This window comes from Grammomys surdaster, unplaced genomic scaffold (assembly GCF_004785775.1).
Source record: "Grammomys surdaster isolate TR1022 unplaced genomic scaffold, NIH_TR_1.0 278, whole genome shotgun sequence".
NCBI classification, from domain to species: Eukaryota; Metazoa; Chordata; class Mammalia; order Rodentia; family Muridae; genus Grammomys; species Grammomys surdaster.
In genome coordinates this window covers 1,143,122-1,160,954 of record NW_021604719.1, presented here as the reverse complement: position 1 = coordinate 1,160,954, position 17,833 = coordinate 1,143,122, and the positions used below count along the sequence as shown (strand labels likewise).

The 17,833-nt window shown below is 41.3% G+C and overlaps 2 protein-coding genes across 3 annotated transcripts in view; one reads left to right on the top strand and one right to left on the bottom strand.

The window, feature by feature from the left end:
* The window catches only part of Dpysl3 (dihydropyrimidinase like 3), a 113,085-nt gene extending 109,503 nt beyond the window's left edge, over window positions 1-3,582 (top strand). For both annotated transcript variants that reach the window (XM_028777125.1, XM_028777126.1), the window contains exon 14: window positions 194-3,582. In XM_028777125.1, the coding sequence (XP_028632958.1) occupies window positions 194-282 (89 nt within the window). In that variant the 3' untranslated portion in view covers window positions 283-3,582. The remainder of the gene's footprint in view (window positions 1-193) is intronic.
* A 5,371-nt stretch (window positions 3,583-8,953) lies between these two features.
* The window catches only part of Stk32a (serine/threonine kinase 32A), a 100,187-nt gene continuing 91,307 nt past the window's right edge, over window positions 8,954-17,833 (bottom strand). Inside the window, exons 8-12 of the mRNA XM_028777215.1 lie at window positions 13,640-13,756; window positions 12,147-12,272; window positions 10,619-10,747; window positions 9,577-9,641; window positions 8,954-9,062 (exon numbers count right to left, since the gene is read on the bottom strand). Coding sequence (XP_028633048.1) covers window positions 8,966-9,062; window positions 9,577-9,641; window positions 10,619-10,747; window positions 12,147-12,272; window positions 13,640-13,756 — 534 coding nt within the window. The 3' untranslated portion in view covers window positions 8,954-8,965. The remainder of the gene's footprint in view (window positions 9,063-9,576; window positions 9,642-10,618; window positions 10,748-12,146; window positions 12,273-13,639; window positions 13,757-17,833) is intronic.

Here is a 17,833-nt window from a genome sequence, read left to right as displayed (position 1 = left end):
AGGAGTTTCCTATTAAGAAAGTCTTTTTCCAAGACTGGAGTTGGAGTCTGAGGAGAGTCATGAATATGCAAAGTTCAAGATTTGGTGTTAAGTTTCTTGTGCACCAGGAAAGTACTTGTATTGATCACTCTTAAAATTACTCACTTTCTGTTCCCCCCATACGTTTCTTTCCCCCTTGTTTCTCCATCTGCAGGCACCCAAGTGGATGAGGGCGTCCGTTCAGCCAGCAAACGCATTGTGGCGCCCCCTGGAGGCCGTTCTAACATCACATCCCTGAGTTAAGCAAGCCCTCCCAAAGAGGGAGGCAGAAGCAAGAAGAAAAAGAAAAACAAAAAATTGAAGCCAAAATGGTACACCGGTATTTAAGAAGGAACGTGAATCCAAACAGTTGAGATCTAAAGAATCACTAAGCCTCAAGCCTTATGTTCCCAAATGTTATGCTCGCTTGCCTAGTTTTACGAATTGCTTTGATTTCTGTTTATGCATATTCTCGATTTCTTTGACCCCACCCCCACCCCCACTTACATGCATGCGATCAGACTGGCCACTAAGGTAGATTCTGCGTATTATAGTGTTGAGAGCATATGTAGCACTGCATCTTATGACAAAGGGACAGACAAAGCTGGGATGTCCAGAAAATGAATGAAGGCATGAAGGGTCTTTTGGATGATTGGGTGGTGAGAGCCCAGAACAAGATGGAGGGCACAAAGGGGCTGAGGTAGGACGTGAACTAGGGAGATGGGTAGGCAGGGTGAGAAGAAGGACATTGTGTGTTGTATTATGATGTGTGTTAATGTCCATGGAAGATGGCCACATAAGGCAGTGGATGCTCTATCACGTTTCCCTGGGATCTGCAGAGAAGGCAGGAGTTCTTTGGGTTCTGGACTTTGTCATATCCTTTCCTAGTAGATCTTGTTTCTTTTATCATGTATTGAATGACAGAATCTAGATATTTCTTCCACTTGTTGAATAATGCCAGTGTTTGCTTGGGCCTCTTTCTCCTGTTGCTTTCAAGTCTTCTGTTCCAAAGGACAAATGGACAGCTCTCTTCCTCTTCAGCCTCTTCGGGGCTCTTCAAAGGCTGCCATAGAGAGTGCAGCCCCAGTTCTACTTAGGGGAGGAAGGTAAAGCTTAGACAGCCTTGCCCTCATCCCTGGGGAGTCACCCACCCCCGTCTGCAAGCAGAGAGGAGGCACGTGCTCCTGCCTGCTGAGTTAGAGACCATGGCTAAGATAGAGTCAAGGGCTTCCTTTGCTCATGGTGAATGTCTAATCTCTTCATCTCAGACCCAAGCACATTCGTGATGTTATTTCTTCTTGGAGAACTGACTTTCTCAGTTGTTCCTAAACTTTACTCCCAGTAGTAGTCTCCGATTCTGTGGGAGTACAGCAGAGATTTAGGGAAGCCAGCCTTGATTAGCAGGAGCATACTGGATGATCATGTTTTCAATTCCAAGCCAATTGTGTCCTCATCTGTTAGCAGATCCCCAGGGCAGGGATATCACTTTTTAATTAGTACTAACTCTCCAGGGTGATATGTATGAAGCAATATGATGTAGCTTTCTTGGTATGCAGCCCATGAGGGTAGTGGGCAGCAATGTTAGCATCCCCCCTTGTCTGTCAGAGTTAGATGTCCACATTCCTATCACACCATTTCCAAAATCAATCGTGAACCAGATTCTGTGAGCAAGGGGTTTGTAGAAGCCAAGATACTCACTCTCCTGCAAGAAATATGGTAGCAAACATGGCTCAGACTTGTGTGCTCTAGGGGCCCACTTGGTGAGAAATATCACACTGCGCATTAAGTACTCTGAAGAACAGAGCAGGCCTCGTACACCTTCTAAGTACTTACGAGAAACCGCCATCTCTGCCTGCGGGTGTTGTTTGTTTTTGCTGTTTTTTTTTTTTTTTTGAGGTGGGGGAGTTTTGTTTGTTTCATTGTGTGGAGCTGGACAATTGAGTCCAGGGCCTCTCAATTGCTAGGCAAAACTCTGCCACTGTGCTTCACCTTTGCCCCCAGCCCTGACTGTTGGCTGTAATAAAACTAAGATCTAGAGAAATATGAACAGTTTGGATATGTAAGGATTTGGAAATTGCAGAGGAAGGAGATTTCCCTGAGAAAGCTAGCTTCTGTTCTAATAGAAAAGGCTCTTTCACCTCGTAATAGGAATCTTGCTACTTTAAAGCTCTCATGGTGCTTTCATTTTAAAGGAGACTTTAGCAGGAAAAGAGGGGAATGAAATTTTGAATTACAATTCAAATTTGGGGATATATCCAGGAAAACAGAAGGACTTTTATAGGCAAAGGGAGTTTGCCAGATCTGAAGCATATATACTAAATACCTCAATAGCCAGGCTTGGCAGCAGCATAGGCTGTAGTACCATCTGTGGCCACCAGACGGAGGAAGAGACATGTAAATGAACTGTAATTTTAGGCCTCCACAACTGTGTGGTTTCCCATGCCTGAGGACCCTCCAGGGTCTCTCTGGTCATGAAAAATAAACTCCTTTGGGTCTGCACTGCACTTGGCACTTCCAAAGTGTGCCACTGTGCTGAAACCTTACGTTCCTCTCAAGCGTTCCCTGTGCAAGGAGCAGCTTCTTGAAGTCTTCAAGGGGAGCAGGCACCATCTCAGGATGTTCTTCATTCACTATTAGTAGTGCCCAAGCATAGTAAATCCTGGGGATTCCTTGGCAGCTCCCCAACTGTTTTCTTAACATGAGAATTTTTCTAAGCAGCATGTTACTTGAGTTACAAGTTTAAATGCAAATTGGTTCTGCCTCATAGACAGATAGCCCCTTCCGAGGGTGGGAGAGCATGCTGGGTACTATCTTCTCTCATTGTCATTGGGGCTTTCCACCAAGCCCCCTCTAAGAATACCCTGCAGTCTCCAAACCTCCAAGTTATTTCTGAGCCCCCAGTGGCAATCTGTTGACCTTCGTTCTGAAAGGGCCATAGGCTTGAGTGGTTGAAGGTTTCTCTGGAGCAATTAAATCAGCTTCCCCAGTGGAGAAATTTGTTGCTTCCACCATTTTTGGTTTTTATTTTTTTAAACTAATAGGATTATAGTCATCTTCCAAAATTGCCTTTCTCTAACTTCAAAGTCCACTGGTTCTTTGGGTCATTTCTTTATCATGATAGGCAGAGGTCTATCTCCCAAGGCCTGAATCCTAACTCTGGTCTCCATTCTGTTCATTCTGCTAAATCCCTTCCAAGAGGTAAGTGCTTCTCAACTTTGCTTCTTGCCCCAAGCCTCCCAGATCTTCTCCCTTAGACAGCCCCAGCTTGAGTCCTGATGCAGTCATGTGCTGGCCCAGGTAGCTAGCATTCCTTATAATTCCTCTTTGAGACATGGTGTGTGGGTGTTCATTTCTGTGTCTGGTGGCTATGGACAGACAGTGAGTCTCCCTGTGATCTGTGCTAGCTGTGAGGCAGCTCGGATATTGAAGAGCTGTTTGGTTTGAACCGTGAAGAAAACTGTGTATTGAGTTAGCTGAGATTAAAGAAACAAACAAACAAAAAAAGTTCATCAAGTGACTGTTAATGTAAACCTGGTTATTAAAATAATTATAAAATTACCATCATCGTTGTCCAGTCATTTGTGCATGGAAAACCATTTTGCCTAATATATTGAAACTCTAGGAGACTAGGAAATGGTTCAGTGGGTAAGAGAGCTTACAGTGTAAGAAAAAGTACCTGAGTTCCAATCTTCATACCCAGCTAAAAAACTAGGTATGTACACCCATAACCCCCGTGCTGGGGATGGGGTAGAGACAGGCAGATAGCTCGATTTACTAGCTTCAAGGTCAGGGAGAGACCTTGGTTCAATGGGAGAAAGTGTTAAAGCAGGACATCTGATGTCCTTGCCTGGTTCCCAGGATCATGCACATGGATGCATGGGTGTACAGCCACATGTTTAACACACACACACACACACACACACACACACTCACACAAAACATACAAAAGAAGAAACCTCCATAATGTGGTTAGTAGGTAAATAAATATCAGATCTGATAACAGCAAAGGTTGTAGACAGTTACCCTCAGTGATTGGACTGTGGGCCACTAACCCGACAATGGAAGTTGAAATCTTGGAGATCATTTGAGATTTTCTAATAAATAATCACATTTATTATTAGTGTAAAAAACATCTATTGGGAATAAGTCTAGCTGATTCTGAGACAGAACTTTAAAAAGTTTGTGTTGTTGTACTTTTGTGTGTTTGTGACTTCCACCAACCCTTGTTATCATGCCCTTCTGTACACACCATCTACTTATTTCCAAATGCCTGGACATAGAGGGAAAGCCCTCACATAAATACACATCAAATATTTGCTTCAGCAAGCTGATCTCAAAGAGTTAGTGAGTGTCTGACAGAAACTGCTCACTGTTTCCACTCCTCTGGGAGCCTCACTGTGCTTATTACAAAGTTGGAAGTTCTGGTTTGTGTAATGAGTTTTTTATGTTGTCCAGCCTTGGGGATGCAGCTTGTAGGTAGAACATTTAATTACCTAGCAGGCAGAAGGCCCCAGGTTAGAGCCCTAGCACTGAAAAATACAGAAATATAAAAATCCCCACAAACAAGGAGATAAAAGTTCGATTCAGGACTCTTAAATCATTTTGGCTGTTAATCTCCATTATGTCTCTTCCTGTGTTGGGAAACATTTCTGAATCCAGTCCTCATTTGAGTAGGGCAGTCAATGGCAAAGTGTACACTGGTACATGGGCAGGTCTGGAAGCGGGGTTTAGGATGTCTGAAGAGCTCAGATAAGATGGGACCAACTTGACCTTGCTGAATGTTAGTGATGAACCCAGGCAGTTTCCATCTCGGTCCAACCTTCCCAAGAAAGTGCTTCTGCCCCAGTAAAGCTCATTCCTGGTCAAGGCAAAACTGGTCATTGGCACCTCTAGGTTTTCATTTTTCATTTTATCTGCCTAGGGAACCCAGGAGGTGAGAGATTCCCTCAATATTCTCAGCCAAAGAGATTTAAGTTTGGCCACCTTCAGGACTGGTGAAATGTATCTCCCATCTCATGACCTAGAAACAGTTAGCTAAGCCTATTAAAGATTCAAATGGCTTTAAAAGGGGCCATAGGCTTTTAAAATGATCTTCACTGGTATGGAACATATGGGAAGGTTTAAACAGCTATTTTAAATATTGATGCATTGGCTAATTTTCATACCTATGGAGCCTCAAGTATATGACAGTCACACTTGTCCAGGTCAGGAGTGAAAACACTGAACAGGGTTAAGAATAACAAAAGCATTTTGGTTCCAAAGAACTTTTGAGAATTTGTTCTTATACCAAGCCATTGTAAAGGAAACACAAATCTGAGAAGAAGATAGAGAATAAAGGGACCAGTGTAGCCTGCAAAATGAGAGTACATACCTAAGGCTGGTGCTCTTCAGAACCTAGAGTGCTAAACCCTGACCTTTGCACAGCTGGCTAACAGCAACAGCATTTAGAACATTTTATGTGGCTTGAGGTACAAAGTGCTACAAAGCAGTTAATGAGCAGGACTTCAGAGCCTACTAACTCCAGGACAATCCCAGGAGCTTGCAGCTTGCTGACTGTGGAGCTGTGGTGAACCTATAAGTTAGTTGAAAGTTCCCAAAGTCTCTGTTGTCCTTCTATCTCAGCCTATGGGCCCTGGAACACCCACCTTTGGCTATGGCATATGAAAAGAAACAGGACCCTAACGGGCAGAGAACAGCGCGAAGGGGTCATATATGGAGTATCTATAAACCTGAGGTCACAGTGAAAGGCAGGACCCAGAATGCCGGCTGAAATCCTTAAGTGTGTCCACTAAAATGTGCCGCTACAGATCTCCAACACTCTCCATGCTAAAGGGACATTCTTCTTAATGGAAATGGAAGCAGGAGCACATGACCTGGGACGACCAGACACACACACAATTGACAAAGGAAGTCCGAGGGCATATTGCTAGAGAAGACATTTTAATCTACGCAGGCACATTTATATTACATACACTATGGCTCAACAGAAGCATATATATATGTATATATACATATATATAATTTTTTTTTTTAGTCTTGGGGCTTTTAAATCAGCCACCAGTTCAGAACAGCACATAATATGCATCAGGGAGTCTCAGGATTTCACATTGAGCAGGTACACTGAACTCACAGTGAATAGCAATCACAGGTAGACAGAAATAGGAGACAGATATTGTTTGGACAGAACACAGGAGCTTGGAGGAGCTGAGCAAAGCACTTGCCTGTCCTAAAGATGACCTCAGCCAACGCCAGGGCTGCTGTAGGATCATTGGCTCTTAGCAAGACATACCCTTCTAGGGAGTGAGGATCTTAGCCATGGTTGCCCCAGAGGTAGATGCCCCACCCCTCCATTCTGAGTCACTGGAAATGCCCTGGAGAATTTTCAACTGCAGTGCACAGAGTGGTGTTACATCCAGGGCACTCTGGTTTTCAAACCCTGTTCAGGTCTTCCAGATGCTCTGTAGAGTAAGGGAAGGAGGAAGCTGCTTGGAGAGATTCAACAAGTAGCAGAAGAAAGGATAAAACAGTCCGACTGTTTTCTGAAGTTCTTGGCCCTAATCCTTCTCAGAAATATGGTTATTTCATCTGGCGGGTGCTAACGTTTAGCTCAAATTAGGTAATAAAACCAAAAAACAATTACCAGCAGCTCTTGGGAAAGTTTGTTGTTGTTGCTGTTGTTTGTTTATTTGTTTTTTTTAAACTGGCCACACACTGTGTGCCAGTCATTTACCCAACTCCCACCCTGCACTGTAACCAGGATATCCCCAGTTCTGAAAGCAACAGTACTCAGAAAGTTGCCCAATGGGAATAAAAACTAGAGATTTAAACTTCAGAGATCACAAGAGCTCCTACCACCACCTTAATGTTTAAAGATAAGGAGCAGTCCACATCATCCTGTGGAGACCTGCTGGCCCTGCTGGGCTTTAGAAAGTGTGTTGAAAAGCTGCTATTTTGGAGGTTGCAGACAAGGTCCAGGAGAAGAAGGAACTAGGTGAGGGAAGGTAAATCCATAACACATCTAACATGCTGGGTTTTCAATATAGAACAAGAGGTAGAAGCTGGAGCATCTATGTGGTCCCTGTCACTTGTAGGGGTGCCAGCCTAGAGCAGAATCCAGTCATCTCTGGGTTGCTCTGTTTGACCCATTTACCCCTCTGAAAGTCAGGGCAACTGCTTTGAGTTAAACAGTGATGGAATATAACCAAAATGTCACAAATAACACGTGAGAACTTCAGGAGCTGAAGAAAAAAGTGGTTTTTGATTCTTTATATGGGTGTGTGTGTGTGTGTGTGTGTGTGTGTGTGTGTGTGTGTGTGTGTGTTTGCTCTTAGTAGAGAGGCACTACGTCCCAGCCATGCCAGAATCTGGAGAACGGTAAATGTCAGTCTCACCTTCAGCTCTTGTTTTTCTTCACAAACTTTCTGAACTCAGTGTCTACCATCTACTTCCACCTGTCTGCCTTTCCCAAATGACATCAATCAATTCCTGGGACCAGATTGCTGTCACCATGGTTTCACCTGTACTGTCCCTAAGGAACACCATTAGAACCTCAGTTTCCCAAGAGTTAAAAACAACTGGATTCTACTCAGCGTCACCTGTGGGGCACCCGAAGAAGTTCTTCAAATATCTCTTATATATGAGCACAGTGGAGTTACAACACACGCACAGTTAGGTGAATGACACTTTGCACATGAGTGAAATACACAGACAGGAAAGAATCAGACCTCATCAATATTTTAAGTAGCAAGGCAATTATGCCAGCCATCTCACAGTGCTTATATAATGTGGGGGTACCAGTCTCCCTGAATTTGACCTCTGGGATCTATAAGCCATCCTGCTGCTTTAAAAGTAACTCTAGATGGTAGACATGTAGGCATGTGTAAACCTGTTTCATATTTTAGTTCATCTATATGAAAAATAAAGGACCAAGCAATACAAAAATGTGATGTTTCTTGACAGAAGAGCAAGTGACTTTTTTCCCCTTTACTTTGGAGCGTTAGAAATTTCTCAAGAGAAAGTTTGCAGGCTTCCAAATTTAACATGCAAAACTCTCCTGTAAGGTGTAACTTCACTGAACAGTTCCAAGTAACCCTGCCTTTAGTTCAGCTGTTCTCTCTGATCCTCTGTGGAAGCAGATCTCTGCTAATCTTGAGGAAAATTAGCCCTCTAGGGAGAAGCATACCAGAGTCTGATATTTTACAACTGCCATGCTGAAAAAAAAATGTGTCTCAACTCGAAGCACTTGCTAAACTTCTGCGTTTGACTCCTGTCATTGGAATCAAGTTCAATTGATCAAGGCCACCTCACAGACAGAAGGTGAGAGGCCACACACACAGGAGACACTTGCAAACAGATTCCTTGCCTATGCCTGACTGCAAGGTCCTATGAGTCACTGCTACTTCTAATCTGACCTATGTATGTATTCCTGATGGAACATCTTTATTCCTGCCCAATCAAGCTTTGGCATGCTGGCCCCTGTGTGATATTCTCTAGCCCCAAAGAGGCTCACTTTGTACACATGCGTACAGTGTCCATGTTTCACAGTGTCATTGAAAAGAAAAAAAAATAAATCTACATTCAAATATTCATTTAAAAATAAGAAGAAAGGGTGTTTAGAGCAATCTTAGCATTAACAGAGCAAAGGCTAGCTCTTCTGAAATAACCCTCTACCTTTCGAGCGGTGAACTAAAACAGAAGAAGCAGTTAAATGATTCACTTAAGGTCGCAGAGTTAATGAGTGCTGAAGCCGGAACTGAGGAGCTCAGAACCAAGGCTCTCTTCCTCTCCTGTAGCTGCAGAGTGCTGCCACCTTCGGAGATTATTCAATCACATTCTCTAAGTCATGAGGTGTGGAAGTGGCAAGGACTGCTGTCAGCTCTTCTGTGTGTGGTAGTCAGGAGTTTCTGGCCAGGTGCCAAGCAGTGTCCCCCGAAGACTCGAAACCATTTTATAGGTTGTTATTCTGGCCATCCTCCTCTTCTGTGTTGTTTTTGCTTTGTTCCAAGGCTAGATTTGCTTGTCTTTGATTAAAGTCTCTTTTTACTCTTAATGGAGGGAAGGATGGAGAGTGGGAGGGAGAGAGGGAAGGAAAGAGGGAAGGAGGGACAGAATGTCATTCATTAAAGAAAAACTGAATTTAAACTTTTGAAATAACATAAAATCCAATATTTTTCATTCCTTTAAAACTTAATTAAAATATAACTACATCATTTCCCCCTCCCTCTCCTCCCTTCTATTCTTCTCATGTCTGACCCAGCCCCTCCCAAATCCACTGCCTTCTACTCTTTAAACATTGTTGTTACAAAAACAAATGAATAAATATAGGAATACAGCATGTTTACATTCCAATTCACAAAAAATACGACACTAGGGTAATTTATCAATTAAAAAACATGGACCCAAAAAACAAGGCTCCTGAAATCTCAAAATCTTTATCCTGGATTTGGATCTTTTGTATTATCAGAAAAATACAAACTTAAAAATATATGAAGTCTCTGCAAATAAAATCTGCTTAAATGATACCACTTCAAGCCAATGGTCTCCACCTGAGTTACTTACTTTTCTCTGTTGAAAATTATAAATTCCTTCTGAACAGCGTCAAGATGCTCTTGAAGAAGGCACGTCTTCAGGGGGAACATAAAGAAACAGAAGTATACTTAGCTGGCACATGAGGACTACAAACAGCCAATAACCCATAGAGTATTCAGTGAGCAACATGAATTGAGGAAGTCCTGTTTCCAGATGCACAAAGATACTGAGAGGATGACAGGAGAGGAATCCCCCTCCTTAGCCCCTGTGATGGTTTGTATATTCTTGGCCCAGGGAGTGGCACTATTAGAAGGTGTGGCCCTGTTGGAATAGGTGTTTCACTGTGGGTGTGGGCTATTAGACCCTCATCCTAGCAGCTTTCAGATGAAGATGCAGAACTCTCAGATCCTCCTGCGTCATGCCTGCCTGGATAATGCCATGCTCTCACCTTGATGATAACGGACTGAACCTCTGAACCTGTAAGCCAGCCCCAGTTAAATGCTGTCCTTATAAGAGTTGCCTTGGTCATGGTGTCTGTTCACAGCAGTAAAACTCTAACTAAGACAGCCCGCAACTCTGGACCATTGCTCTATCAGAATTAGATACAATGCTTTTGGAACTCTGGAAAAAATATATATTATGCAGAGAGAGAGAGAGAAAGAGAGAGAGAGAGAGAGAGAGAGAGAGAGAGAGAGAGAGAGAGAGAGAGAGCACTCTCAGCTTCCACAAGAAAGTGCAAGTTAATTATAATTTCACTGCTAACACAGTAGAGGGTAACCTACTCCTCGAGTCTCTAACAGGAGTTCTGCACATGCTCCTCTAGCAACCTGTACCACACCTTGCAAAAGACCAGATGGGAAATTATGACAATATCTTTCAAATCCTGGGAACCTGTTGCTGCTTGCTGCTGTATCACAGGGGTGAAGCCAAAGAACACAATAGCCACTGTCGCCGTGCCTCCCTTATTATTATAAGCCCCCAACATCAGACAGGGGCAGGCTTCTGAGATATCCTCCCCCAGCAGCTTTGAAATGGACTGTATTCTCCTGAACTTGGTGGGAAGTCTACCTACCTGAGAGGAGTCACTTTTCCTCATTTCCTTCTCCTTTTTAGCCAGGCGCTTCTTTTTCTTGTGAAGAGGTTTGGACTCCAAAATCATTTCTTCGAGTTCAAAAGTGGGGTCACAATTGAGCCTGCCTTTCTGTAAAGAGGAAAGCAGGGCTCAGTCCTCAGATCCCTGTATCATTTCTAAGACATAGAAGCCTAACACAGAGAGTAATGAATAGTCCTGATAGACTAGCCCAAGAACAATGACGTGGGCTCCCTCTGAAAATTTATAGTATTCAATGCTAGCATTATTTTTTATATTCTTTGATTATTTAGTTTAGTTATCATTACAAACGTTTAACTATCCTTCAGTGAATAATGACATAGGCTATATTAAAATAATATTTCTAAGGTTTAGAATCCTGTGTTTCTCAGTAGACCAGAATCATGGCTGTTGCTTGGTCACCTTCCAAGGTCAAGAACCAGATTTCCATATCAGGATTTCTGAATGTGAGACCAAGAATTTGCTGCTTGATAAATGTTACAAATGAGTCAGATTTACTGAAAGACTCAAAATCTATCAGGTGGACCTTCTCATAGGGAGTCATGAGCAGCTAAAAGACGGAAGGTGGTGTCTGTAGCAGGTGTTACCCAGCCCCCACCCCCATAGTCATGTGTCAGGCATACATCCAATTACAAACCTCACCTCACTTTCCTGTTACTCACTAAAGTAGACACTGGCAGACTTGCATACCACCACACTGTTCTTCCTTCTACCGAGCTTTCACCTGACACACTAACTGAGTACCTTATCCAGTTGTTCATTGAAACGGTCATATGCCCATGACCCCAGAACAAGTGCCTCACTTGGATTTGAACAGAAATCCCAGATTTCTTTCTACCAGCCTCTGCAGGAGCACATTACTCTTGACAATGTTCCTATATCCTGTATAATTCAAATACCAGGGAAAGAGAAGGAGGGAGGAGCTCCAGCCTAAGGTTTATCCAGCAGTATGCCATGGGATACAATATCTCATGTTTAAGAACTCAACCAATGGAAACTATTTCTCTGTAACTATTAGTTCTTTTTTTATTTATTTATTATTAATTTTACTATTAGTTCTGAAAACTATAGATCAGTACAATGAAACTAACAAAGCAAGAGGAGTGGTCCTGGAATTTTCCCACTGGCCAACTCATAGATCTCAATGGACATGAAAGATTACTTCTTTGCATGAAGAAAAAAAGTTCTTTTGACCGAGCATATTTCGGAAAATGACTATTAGGAAGACTAGAACCACTTACAGAACAATGCGTGCTTAAAGCCTAGAAGCCCGGATGTTGACATCCTGCTTAGCTCCTTGCCAGTCATACGACTATGGGTGTTCAACTTACCCCATATGTGCCTCAATTTTCTCCTCTGTAAAGCTAGTATCAGGGTGTTTTTATGTTACGGGCAGGTGTGATCATCAAGTGAGACCCTGGGTGGATGTGTACACAGAGCATTGTGAACACAGTGTGGGAACCATTAGGGCTTGTGAAGCTTGACTCACAGTTGGAACGAAGCCTGGAATGAGCCTCTTCTGCAGGACTGCATCCCAGTTCATGTCACTCATGTAAGGGAAATTCTGAATGTCAGTCAAGTGAGAAAAGCGTTGGTCTGGATTAGGTTCAAGCAGCTGCCAATGAAATACAAACACTTGTATTACTAGGAAGGCCCGACAGGTGGACCAAGAAAAAACAATCCCCACTAAGTGTTCTAAACTGAGTATCTGATGGGAGTCCCTTGTAGCAGAAATTGAGCCAGTGGTTTGCCAAGACCATGATCCCTTATCTTACCCACGTGCAAATCAGGTGGAGAATGTACGGTTTACAGTAACACTAGAAGTAGTTGTGTTTGCAGTATGATGAGTACAAATGGCTTGTACCAGGAATTAAAAAGAACATCCCAACTGGGCGAGCCTGTTTTCTAAGCTTCCACTTACCAAGCTCAAATCATGAAGAAACAGTTTGAAGTGAACATCGCTTTGTATAGCTAAGACCTGAAGCTGTGCTGTTCAAATGACATAAAATGGTCAGTAATTCTTCTTTCTTTCTATTTTTCTTCCATTTATGACCCGTTCAAGCCAATATGTGTTCTTGCCTGGCTCACATGTAGCTCCAGACCATGTACAACACACCACTTCAGTTTAACAGCAGCCAAACAAACACATTCCCTATCCAAAGAGACACATCCATTGACCATGTGACAAAGTAGTATTGACAGAGCGGTGTCAAATCCCCATTTGTTTCAAACTGCTTTTCTCAATTTCTACACTTACAGTGAAATTGTACAAAGTACTGTATGAACTACAGTCATTGAATCACATTAAGTTGTGCTGACCTCTGGGAAGGTGCTAGAAATACGTAAAGCAGGAAGCAGTGGTTCAAGAGGAGAGAGTAGCATATGCAAAGCCTTGTGGTTGTATGGTGGAGGAATGGCAGGAGAAGGCTAAACAGAGCCAAAGAAGCAAAAGGGTGACCAAAATTCACAAGGCTCGAAGGGCAGCTTATAACCATTATGACACACAAGTTAGTTTGATCTTCATTTGGAGACCAATGAGAAGATGCTGACACAGGGGAAGGAGAGCAGTAGTAAGAGGTGTGGCAGATGCATGCAACAAACCAGAAAAGATGTGATGGCAGCTGGATCAGGGAGACAGTCAGGGGGATGACTAACAGTGACAGTGGCAATGGCTACTGAAAGTGTAAATCTAGGACCTGGCAATGGACTAGATACAGAAATGACAAGTGAACCCTGGTCTCTGGTTTGCATTGGTAGGTGAAGGGACTAGTCATTGGCAGAGAGACCAGTGAGAGAAGCCCAAGAAATATAAAGAAATTAAGAATTACAATCTGGACACAATGCGTTTGAAAAGGCCTTGAGATATCCAAAGAGATTTTTTTTTTTTTTTTTAGGTTGAGTTAAGAAACCCATGTATTTGAGTTTGACTAAGGGTTATCAGGTTTTCTGGACTTCCTCCTAGCCTGCTTTCTTCTGTCTCACCTTTTTAAGAAGGGATACCATCTCTTGTGACCAGGCAGAAGGGTAAGTTACAATTGCTGTCTCAAACATGTTCACAATTTCCTTGCTGGAAGTACTGGAGCGGATGTGATATGGTCTCTTAAGGGAGAAAAAGAGAAAGAGCCTTTATTTTTACAGGTCAAAGGGGAAAAAAATGCAAGTATCTACAAGGTTAACATTGAAACAACAAAACCTCATCAAGAACCCCTTCAAGCTGATTGACAAGAAGCCATGTGGACTACTACAGAATTTTAAAGAAATGTCTTGGACCTATAGTTTCTCATCAAACTATCCTAGGTTTAAGAACTTGTTATTTTACAGATCCAAACAAAATATTTCAATGTATTGAGCCAGTTTCTGACACACTGATTTCAAACTGTTTTGTATATAACTTTTAGGTGTGTCTATATAGAAAGTAAATAATGAATAGAACCTTAAATTATTATATAAGTTGATTACAAATTACAGATTAACAAATTTTACAAATGACAAAATTACAGATCTGTAATTTTCCCATAGTCTCCTTGTAATTTATCTGAAAACAATGAAAGCTAGGTGTTGTGGAACATGCTGTAATTCCAGTACTCAGGAGGGGGAGGTAGGAAGATTAGGAGTTTAAAGCTGGCCTCAGCTATATAACAAGTTCAAAACTAGCCTGGGATATCTGAGAGCTATGCTTTAAAAAAACATACACATACACAAAATAAAACAATGAACAAATAAACAAAACAAAAACACATAAAAACTAAAAGCATAATGAGAAACTTAAGGATAGAAAATTGCTCAGAAAACATCAACTCCAGTGTCTAATACTCTGATCCAATAAAGAATGTAGTGGAGAATTTTAAATACCAACAACACTTTTCTAGAAAAATAAGGGTCATATAGTGCTGCCTAGGGCCGCCAATCTTGGCTTAGAGAGGGGTTCTGAGAAAAGAGGTGTCTGGGGATCATCGAAAACAAAGGACAACTTGAAGTCAAATCATGGGTCTAAGCTGAGGACCTGTTTTGTTCCAGGCAGCTTTCTAGATTGCTGTTTTTAAGTTTTGCACTCTCTGGAGATCTCCAGATAGCTCTTTGTTTTCTTTTTTTAGTTTTTGCTATTTAAAAAAAAATGGGTAGCTCATCTCTTGCAAATCATAAGCCCAGTCTTTTGTTTTACATATCAGTTCAGTCACTAACTCCAGGTTTCCTTTTGATTATCCTATGAATAATCATCTTGTGACACTAGTCCCTTAATTCTTAGAAGACAGCAAGCATGCATTTCCTTTTAACATGGCAAACAGACTTAGAGATCTACCTGCCTCTGCTCAGCACAGATGATAAACTAGTTGGTGGGACCCCATCCTGAAATTACCATTTCTACCACACCTGGGTATAACCTTGTTCCATCCCAGGACAACCGTGAACTCAGGAATCTGTCCATCTTTGTAAGCTTTAACAAAAAACTTATCTGGGTGGGATCTCTTATGATCTCCACTCCCTAAATCTCTTAATCTCCTTGCTTAGTATCTTTTTGACAAGTTGGCTCCCAGCATAGCTGCTTTTGTTCCTTTAGGTTCATGAAGCCTCTCATAGAATTTATATTGCATCCTTATTTTTTGAGAAATTAGATATTTTTTAATTCATGCTTTTAGAGTTATTTTCCACAGTCTTAAGGGCTGTCCTGAGGGTCCCAACCAGTGTTTACCATTTTGCTAAGACGATAGCTACCTTCGCCTCCCAGACTCATGTTGTCTCTTATTATCATGGAGTCATTAACGTTAACATTGCTTAAAGGATATTCCTTGAAAGAGGAACATAAAATACGTATATTATTATACAAACAAGCCTTAAGTCCACAGCAGCCATCAACACTTTTAGAGGCCCATGCCTATTTACCCTGTCCCAGGGACAGAAACCATGTCATTCTGTCCCTAACAAGGCCATGAGGCATATGGCTGTAGTTTGAATAGTAAAAAGGAAAAAGAAAAAAAAATTAAAAGCCAGAATAAAATACATATGAAAATCTCATTTGGAAACTTGTTACTTTCTACCCTACTCCAAAAATTAAAAAAATCAAACGTGTGTGTGTGTGTGTGTGTGTGTGTGTGTTTTGTTGTTGTTTCTGTTTGTTTTTTTATAAAAAGCAAGCTAGCGATGATGTTACATCTGTCCACTAGAGGGCAGCCATGATAAATAGTAACTTCTTTATTGGGCTTTCCTGTGTTCTAGGGAAACTGTAAGCAATTTAAAGCCAGAGTGGATACTATATGCACAGGGACAGAACTTCCACATTAGATTAATCACAGGACAGTTAATGTGTGTGTACACATTTATCATATGACTGCCCTTTTCCAGATGTTTAAGTAATGGATGATGGATGAACTAAATTGGAGGAAGGGGAAGTGTTTGTTTTTCCCAGTAGTCAATTAAAAGGTATTATAATGTAATCCTGTGCTAGAGCTCTGAGGTCAGAAGGATTTGGATGCTGAACCAGCTAATTCATTCTCTGACCTTCAGTTCCTTCATGTACAAGATGAAGCTAGTTCATCAGCACAAAGAACCACTGCCAAAGGTTGCTGGAAAAACTAGTGGAGATAATCCAGGGAGAGTTCTCTGTTGTGTGGCTTGTGGCTAGACAACATGATGGCATATATCAAAGAACCTTAAAATGTGCTGCCAATCAAGAGGAAGAATATACCACGAATGAGTGTGTGGAAGGTACAGTGTGAGATGGGAGGAAATGCACCTTGAGATGGTGTTGCAAGGACAGAATGAAATGGTGGGTATTTGGCACAAACCTGGATCCCAACCCAGAGCTCAGGAAGTAGAGGCAGGAGGATGATGAGCTTGAGGTTAACCTGGGCTACACAGTGACTCCATCTCCCTAATTGAACACAAAGAATTGCAGCATTGCTGCAGGATTGCATGAGGGCAATACAGAATGGAAGGGCAAGAGCAGTTGACTTTGCCTTTCAGGAGAGGAGACAAAGATGACACGCAAGTTAGTGTTTAAGGTCAGAGCCAGCCGGAGGACAGCTAAGCTCAGAGGACTTGTCAGGCACAGTTTCACTAGTGCATCTCTGTAGTCTACCTATGATGATACTTGTAACAAAATGTTGCCATTTCCTTTTCTTCTGATTAACTGTGTTTTGCAACTTAAGCCTGTCCCATATTTTAGTGATTCCTTCCTAAAATGTGTCAAAACTGATCTATTGCTCCTCCACAGATTTAATGTTGTGAATTAGTATCGATCAAAAGTTACAGAGTGGATGATATTAAACTATGTAATAAATATATCCCATTTTTAATGAATCAATTATCTGATCCATGGGATAGAAAACAAAAATTGATATGCCTGGAAATATTTGTAAGGTGACGCATTTACAAAATGGATTTAATTACAAAAGTAAAATACACTGAAGTGTTATCATTTAGAAAGTTATTTATTTGTATATATAATATATCATATATTATATATAACATATATATAATTAATATATACATGTATATTTATAAACACACACATATATATGTAATTATCTCAACAGGAAGCTAAAGCATTAGTTGTGTTTTGAAATTTCTAAATATATCTACATGTAAATATCTGAAGATGCTTTACCCTATGAAAATAGAAAGATTTGGGAGATAGTACAACAAACTGCCAGGGATTTTTGTTTTTGTTTTGTCTGTTTGCTGGTGCAGATTTTATTTTTATTTGTTTTAATTCTCTATTTTTAAATTCTTCCAAGTTACATAATTTCCCCCTCCCTTTCACCCTCTAAGCCCACCCATACACACCCCACTGCCAGCATAATCCATAAATACTTATTCTCATACCTACAGCTAAGTATAATTCCCTCATTCCTCATTAAGGACATTTTTCTCTGCAAGAGATGGAGACCATTACAGATAACCACAACCAATCAGAATACAGAGTTGTGGAGCCAGGTCCCAACTGATGTATGTACAAGACAACTTCTGTACCTTAAGGACCACGGATTACTATGCAAGAAGTGTGGTTGCTCCTGGCTACTTATAGGAAAATAACAAAGAAGAGAGGTGAAGTACAGTTAAAAATTATTAAGCAACAGAGAAGCAGAAAAATTGCAAGTTTAGATTCTATTCATAATATAAAATAAGGCAAACAAGACAAAACAACAACAATAACAAAAACAGGAGAAAAGAATTTTA